Source organism: Cheilinus undulatus, linkage group 16 (assembly GCF_018320785.1).
Source record: "Cheilinus undulatus linkage group 16, ASM1832078v1, whole genome shotgun sequence".
In the NCBI taxonomy this organism is placed as follows: Eukaryota; Metazoa; Chordata; class Actinopteri; order Labriformes; family Labridae; genus Cheilinus; species Cheilinus undulatus.
In genome coordinates, this window is record NC_054880.1 from 17916210 (window position 1) to 17929719 (window position 13510).

Here is a 13510-nt window from a genome sequence, read left to right on the forward strand (position 1 = left end):
TTCAGACTACATTGCAGTACCTCTTATCTCTGCTCATTTTGGCCTGTATGACTGTAAATTATAAAAGCAAATTTTGTATTTTAAAATGTTTTAATTCTGGCTAGCTGCTAGTTAGCTGCTACATCCTTTGTGGTAGCAACTTCTGTCCAGCTCCTCTCCTTGTTAGTTCAACTGTGGTAAGGTTTACAGAATTCATTATGTAAATACTTGTGTTGCTGTTAGAAATCAACACATTGGCCCTCCATTTTTTTCATCCATCTAACTTTGTGTTTTGAATTTACTATTGTCACCATGGCTGGGCTTGTTGTGCTTCCTCCTTTGGTCAGCTTACTTTCCAATTGGCTATCTTTCAATTGCAGGTCACAATCCACAAAGTGCATGCTCAGGTATTTGGGGGCGTGGCCATTTGCTGGCGGTGCCAATAAAGAGAGCACCCCCATTTACTTTGCTTGACTGATATGAATTGGACGGCCATTTATGCACAAATTTTGGTGAAGCCGTGTCGTACAGGTACCCACCACAACAACCATTCTGTGGAATAGTAACACAGGAACCCCAAGTCCCCAAGTCATGAAAATGAGGCTGAAAGGCTTGTCTGAGGCAGGACCCGCAGCCATGCTGGAAACATGGAAGTGAGGTCAGTCTGCATACTGTATAGTAGAGAGAGAATATGTGACTATAAAAAGAACAGGTTATTCCATGAAAAGCACCCAAAAGAGGCATTAAAAAGTGCCTTTATAACTCAGACTTACATGTATTGTAATATCTATTATGCAGGTAAACTTCTGTTTGTCTTCAAAAGGTCTGAAGCCTAAATTTAGGGGTTCTCAACGTGGGGGTTGGGACCCACTTGGGGGTCGTGAGACACTTAGAGGTGGTTGCCAGATGCCTTAAAAAATTATGAAAGTTTTAAAACTATTTTTTCCCAGCCAATTTTGCTGCTATTATTTGCCACTTCTGTAAAAACTGAACCCATTTTAGCCTATTTTTTAACCCATTTTTGCCACTTTACACCAATTTTACCAAATTTTAACCCATTTTCATCACTTTTCCCCACCAATTTTTTTGCCAGTTTAAACACATTTTTGCCACACTTAACCTATTTCTAATCAAATTTTAAACATTTTCAACCATTTTTTCTGCCTGTTTTTACCACTTCTAAACAAATTCTTGCCACCTTCCTTCTATTGTTGCCTCTGATGACCCATTATTGCTACTATTAACCCATTTTTACCACTCTAATGCCCATTTTAACCACATTTTGCTTTTTATTATGCCCATTTTTACAGATTTAACCCATTTCTGCCTATTTCAGTCTATTTTTCTGCCTCAGTTGACCCATTTGTGCTTGCTTAAATGACTTTTTTCCACTTTTAAACCCCAATTCGCTTAATTGTAGACCCATTTTTGCCACTTTTGTCCCATTTCTGCCACTTTCAATCCCCTTTTACCACTTTTTGTGCCTTTTTTTCCACTTTAACCCTTGTTTTTCTCATTTTTTGGCCACTTTTACCTTACCTTTTCCACTTCTATCCCATGTCTGCTTTAAAACTCCCATTTCAACTCCTTTTCCACATCCTTTTTTGACATTTTTAACCCAATTTAGTTCTGTTTTTAAGTCATTCACATTTTTTTGGTGGTTATATACTATGGCACAAATGACTTAAAAAAAGATATGGGCAACCTTGTCTCCACATGACTTTTCTTAAATGTGCATGTGTTCAACCACCTTCAGGTACAGTGTGGGTCCCCAGTCCCTGGCACCTTTATTTTGGGGGTCGCGGGCTGAAAAGGTCTGAGAATCCCTGGCCTAAATGATGCCCAGCATTCCAGTGAACTGGTCCTTGCCCTTAATGTTCATCCCATATGTTCACTTTTGTGAAAAGAAAATCTGGACATCTTGTTTTCATTTTTCATCAAATGGTAATCATCCCATGTACCTGCATCACACTAACCTGACACGCTAGATCTGGGAAAGCTTCAATAGGAAACGTTTGAGAAAAGGCAGAGGCTTGGAAAAAAACTCAAGAGTGTGATTGGATGAACGTTCTGTCTGTCACATCTCTACGGGCCAATAAGAGCGACAAAACACGTGACGTAGCTGCTATCGAGCTGCACGTGCGGAGCTACGGGGAATAACGCAAAACATGGTGACTATAGACATGTAAGTACTCGACTTTTGTCATTTTTGAAAAGAAAACAACTCACTGCTGTTCTTTGTTCTTCTTTTAACGAAGAATTGTTGTCAAGTTCTGATAAAACTTACGCTTTAGCAGCGTCCACGCTAGGCTCTTCCGCAATAATTGTTCCTCCTCTTGCTGCTGCTTGTTTACGTCACAACTCTGCTGGGCCTGAAAGTACTGCCTCTTGTCACCTATTGGTCCTGTCATTTTCTAACCGGGCCCAAACGGTTCAGATGGGAGCTTTGCAAGATGGATTCACTAGTGAAAAAAAGAAATGGGCGTATCCATCTGCTTTGCAAGGTTAGCATCACACTGCTTCTCCAGAATTGCATGACATTGCAGTATGATCCAGATCTTCCCAGTGAAGTGAACAGAGGTGCTAAGATTCCATCACCTCCATCAAAATAGCACAAGACCCGTGCTTAGCACGACTACTACTTCTAAAATATATTTGGAAAAAACAGAAATAATGATTTACATTCATTATTTATAAATATTAAATGCAATCTTTTTTATTTACACATAATCTACATGGTTGTCCATATATCCACACATTGATATGTACACACAGTCAATTTCAAGCTCAAGCCCACCCTCTTGTCTAAATGTACACTCAAACGCACACACACATGCTCCAAACCAATGCTAAGTGCTCTTATCTGTGACTCGTGTAGAGGTGAGTGACAGGAAGGGAGGCGCAGGGGGGAAGTGTCCTTTAGGTGTCTTAATTATGGCTCCTCTCCTCCCTCTTGCTGTCACCATCCCCAGGGGAGGGCAAGACAAAAGGAAGGCAATGTTTCATCTCCGCTGCCTTGGTATTTCAAATTCCAAGGGGAGTAAGAGGAAAGAGATGGCAGGCTGTTACACTGGAGGAAGAAGGAGAGGAAAGCGCTTCCCTTTTTCCTCCTTCTGTTTCTCTGTGCTCTGCAGCTGTGTTTAAAATAAGGCAGCGTAATAAAAGCGTTTTAATGGCGTCAAGGCAGGGAAAAAGGCACGACTTGATTACTGTGACGCTTTTATTTAATGAGCTCAAAGCCTCTGGCTCTGACTTGCTATTCCTTTATTACTTTGTTGTGGAGAGATATATGTGACAAAATGGAGCGGAGGGAGTGAGGGAGAGAGGTGGAATGCTCTTATTTGTGGCATTACCAATCGTCTTTGTGATTTACACCTTTCTGAATGTGCAGCTGGAGCCTCGACAGCAGGAATGCTGCTCCACTATGACAGAGACACCTTGGCAGGTAGAAAGACAGGCTGTTGTTAATTATTGATGGGAATAAATAGTGCTCATTGGATGTTTGGCAGGGCGATGCACAGCGGGTGTGAATACAAATGTGCTCCAAAATACATAAGAGGTATGTGGGGGAAACAAAAGAGGAGGAGTCAAGAGAGTGATGGTCATGATGGCTGCTAAAGAGACATCAGAGGGATGCAGAGGGAGTCTATAAAGGCAAACTACCCCTTAATGTCCCTCACAAGTGTGATAAAAGAGCAGAGTCCCAGCACCAAGCACTGGCCTGTCCTTCAGTGCGGCATGGAGATGCTAAGAAGAAAGATATTTTACATAAATGTTAAAATGATTTTGTGATTGCGCCTCCAACACTCATATGCAAACAAACATTGTGTAAAGGTCAGCTCTTTGTTTTAGGGGACATGAGACCTCTCTGGTGAAAATATTGACTGAGTAAAGGGGAGCGATGCAAAGTATGGTCTTAAAAACGAGAAAGGCAAAGAGCATGGCTTCTTATCTGTATTCTGAGAGCCCGGCCTCTTATAAATATTGGAAGAAGGACACCGGTGGGTGGGTGAGGGGGAGAGGAAACGACCAAATGGTGCGTTTGAGAAATGGCACACCTGAGCACCGCACCGAATATCATCTCCTCCTGTCAGATCTCATCCCATTTGATCAAAATAATTGCCGCCTTCATCGTTGTCATCAATTCTGTCATCTTCAGCGGCGCCATCCCCGTTCTCCATCTCATCATTTGGCTTCAAGGCAGGGGGGGGATTTCTGGATCAGATCAAATACGGACCATCTCGTCTGAGAAAATCACTCATGCTGTATCGTCATAGTAATCACCATATTCATTGCTTTAATGCTACTGACATTTTGTTCACCTATTTAGATATTCTGACACCTGCAATTCATAGGCTGGTACCAAAATAGCCTCGTCAATCATAGATGGCCGGACAGAAAGCCCTGCTGTGCTTTAGTTTATTGTTATTGTCGGTGCTGTCTGCATGAAGATGAAGAATTTAGTAAGAAAAATAAGAAAATTTGAACCCTGCCTTAGAAAGTTCTCTAGTACTTTATAGATGTAGAAATCTGATGTCAGGTGTTAGGGAAAACAGCTGGGTTTAAGGAGATATGGCAACCAGTCACTGACTCTGTCAAAGCTCTGAGGATGACAACTTACAGTACTATTGGGCGATCACTGGAACTTATCAGTAAGAGTAGGGGTGCTCTGAAAAGGTTTTTTGAAGTTGATCACATAAAAGCAAGGCCACCCATAAGGGGGGATAAAAGGGAGAGCTTCCTGCCATAATAATAAGCCCAAATGTTCACAGATGACAGAATGCCAGAGAATAAAATAAAAGGAACTGGAAAACTTTAAGGGAAAAAAAATGGAAAAAATGCTAAATAATGCAAAAACGGTGAGAAGTGGCAAAAATGGGTGAAAAGTGGCAGAAACTGATGGAAAAATGGTGTCAAAAGTGGTTACAGAATGGTAAATATGATGCAAAATTGGGATAAAAGTGGAAAGACTTGGTAAAGAAAAGCCAAAAAAGATTCAACATGGTGCAAAAAGATTGATCAAAGTAGCTAAAAAGTGGTACAAGTGAATTTAAGGTGTCAAAATGGTGGTAACAATGGGTTAAAATGGCCAAAAGGTGCCAAAATTGGATGACTACAGTAGTGAAAGGTGTTTTAAAAGAGGAAAAAATAGGATAATGTTGTAAAAATAGGTGACAGGTGAAAAAAATGGTTAAAAGAGGCATAAATGGGTCAAATGGAGAAAAATGGGCAGAAACAGTGATGAAAAGCAATTAAAAAGGGACAATTGTGGGTTCACAGATGCAAAACTGGGTTACAAGTGGAAAAACCTGGTTATGACACACCAAAAAGGGTTCAACATGGTGCAAAAAGATTGATCAAAGCAGCTGAAAAGTGGTACAAGTGAATTAAAGGTGTAAAAATAGTGGCAATAATGGGTTAAAAATGGCCAAAATGAGCCAAAATTAGATGACTACAGTGGTGAAGTTGGTTAAAATAAGGAAAAAATAGGTTAGCAGTGATGAAAAGCGGTTGAAAAGTGGCATGAATACATAATTTGAAAAAAAGAACCCAATAATAGCTTAACACACTTTCGAGCTCCACATTGAAATAACTTGTTAGTCAGGGCATTACCACCAATGCTACTGATCCAAAACACTGATATCATCAGTGAATCACAACTGGGACAGGCTCATTCACTGGATTTTTCAGGGGCCTGACCAATTCTACTGGCAGGACTGCCTTTAAGTGAGATCTGATGATACACAGCTGTCTTAGGCTGCATCCTCACTGCAGGCCAAAGTGATTTGAATCTGATCATTTTAACTCAGATCTGAGTTTTCCTGACTGAACAGCGCAAGTCACATTGGAATCTTACCTTTTCAAATTAAACTCGGGCCACCTTTGTATCCACTATGAGTCCATTGAAATGAATAATACAGACCACATTTTAGAGTATAATGTGCATACAAGAGAATCAGATTGGAGCAAAAATAAAACCCAATTGAGCATTTACGCTCACAGTGTGATCCAACTTAGCATTGTAGTTAACTGTGGCTTACTACAAGTAGAAGAGTTACCACAAAAGTCAACAACCTGCTTTTATTTCCTTTGTTCAGCAGGCAGTACAAAAAACTCAAGCAATGCAAGTATCAAGGACAACTGAAATGAACAGTATGACTCATTCATTGCATGTTTTCATTTAAGTGAATTTATTGACACCATTTCAATAGCCTGAAAAAATATAAAATCTATTCAACAGCCTAAACAGCCTAAATAGTGGAAAAACTAACAGGCAGTAAGTCTCAGAGCATTAACTCAGCTGCATTATGCAACTGATGAATGATGTTACTTTGCTAAGGATAAAAATTTAACTTCCAGACAGCTTTATCTGCTCAAGTTTCTCACAAAAACCCAGATTTCAATTTTCATTTGGCTTTACTTTTCACTATCATTTTTACAATGTGTCCTGAATTACATCACAAATGGAGCTCAGTAAAAACTCAAGCAGAGGGACTGTTCCCTCTCATTCATTAGTAACCACTCAACCATATCCTTCCCTTCTTCCATTCTTTCTCTCTTCCCGCTCTGTTGATCAGCTGATTATGAGCGTTCACTCTCTTAAGTACTAATCAGAGTCTGCCACAACCTTGTTTGACCAATCATCATGCAGCTGTCATATTTTAAATCTCTCTTTCACAGCCAGCCTATTGTTGCACTGTGGATGTCGCAACCCTCCTCCACCCCAGCCACCTCCGTTCAGTTCATTGGATTGTAGTCCAGATTCTCACAGGTCTTGTGGCCGCAGCCAGTTTAGGTTTGTTCGTTAGACTTACAGTTAGATGATCAGTATGTGCGATAAATACAGACTCACACCAGTTTAAGAAGACATGAAATGGTTTGTTTTTGAAAAGGGAAACAATTAATAAAATGTTTGTTTGTTGCTATAATAAGGGATGGTTAATATTTAGGTTTTGTGATGAAAGTTGATAAGCATTTTCAGATTTAGGATGGATCATGCTATGCTAACCTGCCTCCTTCTGATGGGCCCAGTAGCTTTCTCTTTCTCCCCCCTAAAATGGGCAGCCCTGGTTGGAATGGGTGAGGGTAAGAAGGTTGTGTATTTGTTCTATATCTGTTTAATCTTTTCTAAAAAAAATCGACAGCTTAAGTATATAAAGAATAAATTAGAAAAAGACAGTATGATCAGTAAACTCGGGGGTTTAACAGACAGCAAAGTACAGCAATAATCCCTATGTGGTCATTTTAAGCACCAAGATTCAAGATTAAATGGTGAATAATTCTGTATTATGTCATCATTCTTCCCTTAAACCCACGTATCCCCATGTGTGTATCTCTAACCGTTTACCTGGGTCAATTACACAACCCACTTGGGTCCTCTTTGTACTTCTCACACAGCTTGTCTCATCTGCTTCCACTTTAGCAGCCTAATAACAGGCACAACAGGACAAACGCCGGTCAAACTCCAATTACAACGGGACCAGCTTACACGCTAGCAACCATGCAACGCTTACTCTTACACGTTCATGCATGACTTAATCCACAGAACTGCTTGAAACAAGCAACATGTAAAAGCAAAGTCTTGATACTGGATGGTGTGAGGTGACGGCTCTGACCTGCCAAAGAGTGTCAAAAACAGAAAACAGACCTACACGCACCACAGTGGCCTCCTAGCTTGTCATGTAATACACAGATGCAGTTATAAACCCACATCTAAGAGTTGTCTTACGCTGCAGGGAAGAAGTTTTGCATTCAGCAGCAAAGCTCGGCAGAAAATGACTTTCTATAAAAGTGTGTTTATGGACAGAGCAAGTTTGCATGTGGGAAACTTTTAGATCCACTAAAATCTATTAAGTGTGTTAAGAGCACGATATAAAATTCCCGGAGGGGGCTGAATGAGCAATGATGTGCTAATAACAATGTAAGAGGAGGCTTTGTTTTTCAACAAACAGCCTTTACCTTGGCCATTTGGGCCTGCACCCCGGTGGCTTTAAGAGACGACACGGCCTTCTGTGCTGCAGCTGGGCTGTCAAAATCCACAAAGCCATAGCCTGGAGAGAGAGCAGAGGAAAAAACAAGAAAAAAAAGACAAGCTTTAGTTGTGTAAAATGAAGGCAGATGACTAACAAGGAGACTGACAGGCACTTGGTAATTGTAGCAGTAATAGGTTGGTAACATGACTACAGAGGCTGCCAGTTCTCATATCTAGTGAGCACTACATTGTTTGATAATTAGCGACACTGACGTTCATAGGGGGATGCTATGCATCTTAATTAGCAGCATGGATGAGCGATTTAGTAATAACAAACCCCGGCACCCTGCCCACCTCCACCACCTCCACCTCCGACTCCACAGACGGATGCAAACACACTTTTCCACCAACACACAAACAAAGCTAGTGGGATGCAAATCGGGAATAAGTGTCGAAAATAAAATCTTTTTCGTAGTGCATGTTAATAAGACTCAAATGCATTAATTTCACCTAGTAGAATAATTCATGGAATGGTAATTTTCTGATTGAAAGTTCATGATTAAAGAAATAATACACTCTCACAAACAGGGAGAGACGAGTCAATTAAGTCCTCAGAACATCGGCAAGTCGTTTCACTTGTTCAGCCTTCTGATTTTCAGACACTATGAAGCCGGCTGGCCCACATCATATTCCTCAACATCCAGCACATTAACACAACCCCATTTCACAGCCTCCGTAATCCTCTCCACGGTAACAAATCTCTCAGAGGTTGACAGCATACAAGAGATGGTGCCACTTCTCTCTCCCTTTCTTTAAATACAGTTCTTTCCCATGCATAAAAACACTTAAACATATCCCTCACAAATCTTTTTGTCCATCCTTTTCCCTCTCTTTCAGGGTCTCACATATTCCCCCCGATGTTAACAACCACAAGTCCCCATCTGGAAATTCATCACCGTGAGGAAAGCGTGGGGAATGAAATCTGCGGCTGTGATTTATGAGTTATTGTGATCCCGACGTTCTGCGGGATGTATCGGAGACGGGGTCACGTCTGTGTTAATTAAAATTTGGTGGCAGATTAAAAGCAGTCAATGGCGCCCTCTGATCCGCCGTTTCAGAAGGAAAGTGTAATTAGAAAAGGATAATGGGTGTGAGGCGGGGGAGACACACGGTCGTGGTTACCCCATCATGTTCTAACACGGGTGTGAGCACACACACAACACCGCGTTTTCTCATGTGCAGCTCTCGCCTAGTATAAACAGCACGCATATCACTCTGGAGGTGTCATGGTTGAGGTGGTGGTGAGAGGGAGTTTGGGGTCATTTTCCTGCCTGATGGAGGTAAAGGAGTGTGGAGTAATGTGGAAATCATAACCTGTGGTGGAGGAGAATTGGAGTGCGAGGACTGATTAATGGCCAGCTGTTAGAGTGTGGCTGGGAGGGGCTGAGGGGGCTCTAATTGGGGAAATATGAAGAGCAAGAGTGAGAGATTCAAATACCTGTGACTGTCTAAGAAACTCAACTCTCCCATAAAAAATACACTATAATCAGTGTTTTTATAAACATGCAGAAGCCAGACACAGCATCCAAACAGCTGACACTAAGAGGCAGCTTATAGAAAAGAGTCAGTGCTAGAGGGTGGGCCTACACAGTATGCAGATGTGTATGTAGCGAATTAAGGTATGCATATTAAGGTCTAGAGAACTAACTGTGCACCTGAAAACACCAGTGAATAGGCCTTTCCCAGATATGATTGATTATATCAGTGCATATGTGTTGAATCAGTAACATTAGCAGTAGCCTCCTGGCTAAACAGACCTCCTGGCTTGGCTCCCATCACTTTTTGGACCTCAGGATTTTGTTACAAGTTACATTTAAGGTCAAATGCCTCTACCAGCTCCCCGTCTGCCTCTCCTTCCATTACTGTAGTTCAGTTTTGTGCACTTCCTTCATAGCTTAACTTACTTAGCTCTGTTAGCAATGTAAGTTATGCAGCTATGTAGAGAATGTAGCTATATAGAGAACATATAGCTATGCAAGTCATGTAGCTTTGAAGAGAATGTAGCTACATAGATAACACAGCTATGCAGCAACGTAGAGAACATTGCTACATAGGGAACATAGCTACCAAAGATATGTAGCCTTTTAGATAATGTAGCTACACAGCGAGCACAGCTATGTAAGCTATGTAGCTACATAGAGAGCAGAGCTACACAGATAACATAGCTAGGCAAGTTATATAGCTTTGTAGAGAATGTAGCTACATAGAGAGCATAGCTATATAAGCTATGTAGGGAACATAGTTACATAGATAACATAGCTATGGCAGTTATGGCAAATTCTACATGCTATTTAAGCTATGTAGCACGCATAGGTATATAGATAACATAGCAACGTGAGCCATGTGGCTATGCAGAGGAATTACCTACATAGAGAACGTAGCTACATAGAGAATGTAGCTTTGTAAGTTATGTAGCTATGCTAGGTTTAGCTATGTTTGCTATATCTCACATTGCTTAAACTTACTTGGCTTAGTAGTGTTAACTACTTAGCCTTGTAGCTATATTCACTTTAGCTAGAAGTAACAAAGTTGAAGTGAGCCAGCGTTCATCTTAGTACCTTTAAAACAGGCCTATACATTATTTAATCCTGAATGAGACCTCTGATCTTTTCTCTGTTTCATTAATGAAAAGATGCTAGTCTGTAATGTTTGCATTGTGGTTTTCATGAATGTATGATCTTCATGGGCACCGGTGTGCAGCTGGGCCCTAGATTTTCTTCCCTTTATCTCCTCTTAGGGGCAGCCTTGCCTCCATGTCCCCCATGCACCTGGGCCCCAGAAAGCTTTCCCCTTTCACCCCTTCATTGGGAGCCTTTTGCATTTTGACTAAAACGTAATGTTTCCTTCCTTTTCAACTGTTCATCTTTTACACATTACTTGAGTTTAAAACAAGTCTCTCCTAAATCCCAAATAAATCACTACAAAAATTGACAACATTTAATGAGTGTAACTAGTGACCTAGCTTCATTTAACTTCATTATCTTTAACAGTTTCAACAGACTATAGTGGTGAGATTTTTGCAGACACTCAGATGGTGATAACTTTGGCAAAGCGATGTGTTGCAGAGCTCTAGCACAAGATCCAATTAGTGCAAAATTTCTCAGGCCAGGACTGGTTTTATATTTTTAAGACTTTTACTGACTCCTGAACATAATGGAAGTGTTTTCTGGCAGGGAAGAGACTAAAAATCTATGTGTATTTTCACACACTCTCACTGTAACTGAGGATAACACACACTGAGAACAGTTTTCATGGAAGTATAGATGGGTGATGACCAAACAACATAACACACCTTTGTGAGGTGTGAGGCCACCTCAAACAGCTCCAACAAGCCACAGCATTGAATGCACAGTGGTGTTCAAACTGTTTTCTCACAGATACAGTATCTGTCCATGTAGAGAACATGGCAAGCACTTTCGTCAGGGTTTTGGATGCTCATTTTTAAAGTAACCTAAAAAGTGGAATATAATCATTACAGTTTAAAGCTTCTAAAGCTTTAAAATTATTAACAAGTATCTTTGACATTCAGGGCCTGGTTTCTCCATAATTTGCTTCACCTTAGAGGCACACTGAATAAAAGCAATCAATAAATAATTTGGTCTTCACTCTCTTAACTTCCTCATGCAGCCTTCTGAGAAAACTTTTTTATGTTACTCATTTTGCAAATTTGTGCTGCCCTGACAGAACTGCTTAGGATGAGGAAGTATTCAGACCCCCTACACCTTTGATAATTTTGTTATGTTGCAGTCTGATCATTTAATCTCATTTTTATTGTCATTAATCTAAAACCAGTACACCATAATGACAAAGTGGATGAGTCTCCCAGTCTATGATTCCTGACTGCTGAGAAGCACCCCCACAGCATGATGCTGCCACCACCATGGTTGTCTGTTGGGATGACTGGGCAGGTGATAAGTGGCGCTTGTTTTACTCCAGACATAAAGATTAGAATTGAGGTCAAACAGTTCAATCTTGATTTTATGAGACCAGAGAAATGTTTTTCTCACATGTAAGTCCTTCAGGTGTTTCTTTGTAAATTCCAAGCAGGCTTTCATGTGTTTTACTCGTGGAGAGGCTTCCATCTAGCCACTGTGCCATAAAGCCCCAGATCAGCTCAAGTCAGGGCTCTGGCTGGGCCACTTTAGGATTCTGCTCCATGCAGCTTTCAATCGGCCCTGATGAGTTTCCCAGTCCCTGCTGCTGAAAAGCCCCCCCCCCCCCCATGGCATGATGCTGCCACCTCCAGGTTTCACTGTTGGGATGGTATTGGGCAGGTAATGAGCAGCGCCTGGTTTCTTCCAGAGATAATATTAACAGCTGAGGTCAAATACTACAAAGGGTCTGATAACTGATGCCAAAGATGTATTTTAGGTTTTTCTTTTTAATACATTTTCCAAAAAATTCTGTTTTCACTTTGTCATGATGGGGTACTGAGTGTAGATTTTGAGTGTAGGCATCTTTTTTGGTCTGCATTTAAGCCTACATCTTTATGTGTTTCTATTTTCATTATGGTTTGTAGATGCAGGGAAACAAGAACTCTTTTTTAGAAGGAAGCATTGCTGCTGAATATTTTAGGTAAACTTTTTAATGCACCACAAAAAGATAACTTTCTCTTTGTAAATGTGGCCAAGAAAAACAAAACTAGGCTACATACCACCAGAGGGAAGTGTTTTTGTGATTTATAAGAAAAAAGACTTTAAACACAGAATAAAAAACATTGTTTTCTCTGAGAACATATTAACTGCACATTTAGAGAACCATAGATTGTTACTGAGGCTCTCTGGGCAATAGCTGATTGTCTTTAATAATCCGAGTTTCCCAAAGGTGGACACTTGGACCCACAATATAATATTCTGCCGACTACCACCTGGGGTGCACTTATCAAACTTTCAGCAGGATGAGGGATTTTAGAGAATGCTGACCTATATTCAGACGGCGCTGAATGGAGGAAGAAGTGAGAGGAAGGCGGAGAGAGAGAAAAGAGAGAAGAAAGGACGGGGGGTTATTTGGGGTCAGCGCTGAAGAAGACTGAACTGACACTCAGCAAGCTGCCTGCAGTAACAGATCCAGTTTGCTCTTCGCCTGTGCTCTTATTGTGGATGATATATGCGTAATGATTTTGTAATGCAGGTTGTTTGATCTGTAGCCACAGGGTAAAACTGTTAAAGGCTTGTTTTGTTGGGAAAGAGAATAATAATTGAGAGACAGCTTGAGTCTATCTGTTCTTTCATCAGACAGGATGGTTGTCGAGGTTAAGGAGCAGACAGTGTGAGTGTGAACTTGTAACAATTACTTTCACTATCAAAGAAAACACTCCAACTACCATTTAAGGATTAAAGTACAGGTTTGTACTTCTACTCATAAGCTACTCAAAAGGAAACATCCACTTTAACCATCAAGCAGTGACAGTACTTATGTACCTTTTCTACAGTTTGAGGGAAACTATAAGCATTTTTTGTACATATCATTGAAACAGCATGAAAGCTTCTTGCCTTTTGG

The 13510-nt window shown here is 40.7% G+C and overlaps 1 protein-coding gene across 5 annotated transcripts in view; it reads right to left on the reverse strand.

Annotated features, from left to right (window-relative positions):
* rbms3 (RNA binding motif, single stranded interacting protein) overlaps nucleotides 1-13510 on the reverse strand; it is a 468933-nt gene that overhangs the window by 204696 nt on the left and 250727 nt on the right. For all 5 annotated transcript variants that reach the window (XM_041809940.1, XM_041809941.1, XM_041809943.1 and 2 more), the window contains one exon: nucleotides 7939-8030. In XM_041809940.1, the coding sequence (XP_041665874.1) occupies nucleotides 7939-8030 (92 nt within the window). The remainder of the gene's footprint in view (nucleotides 1-7938; nucleotides 8031-13510) is intronic.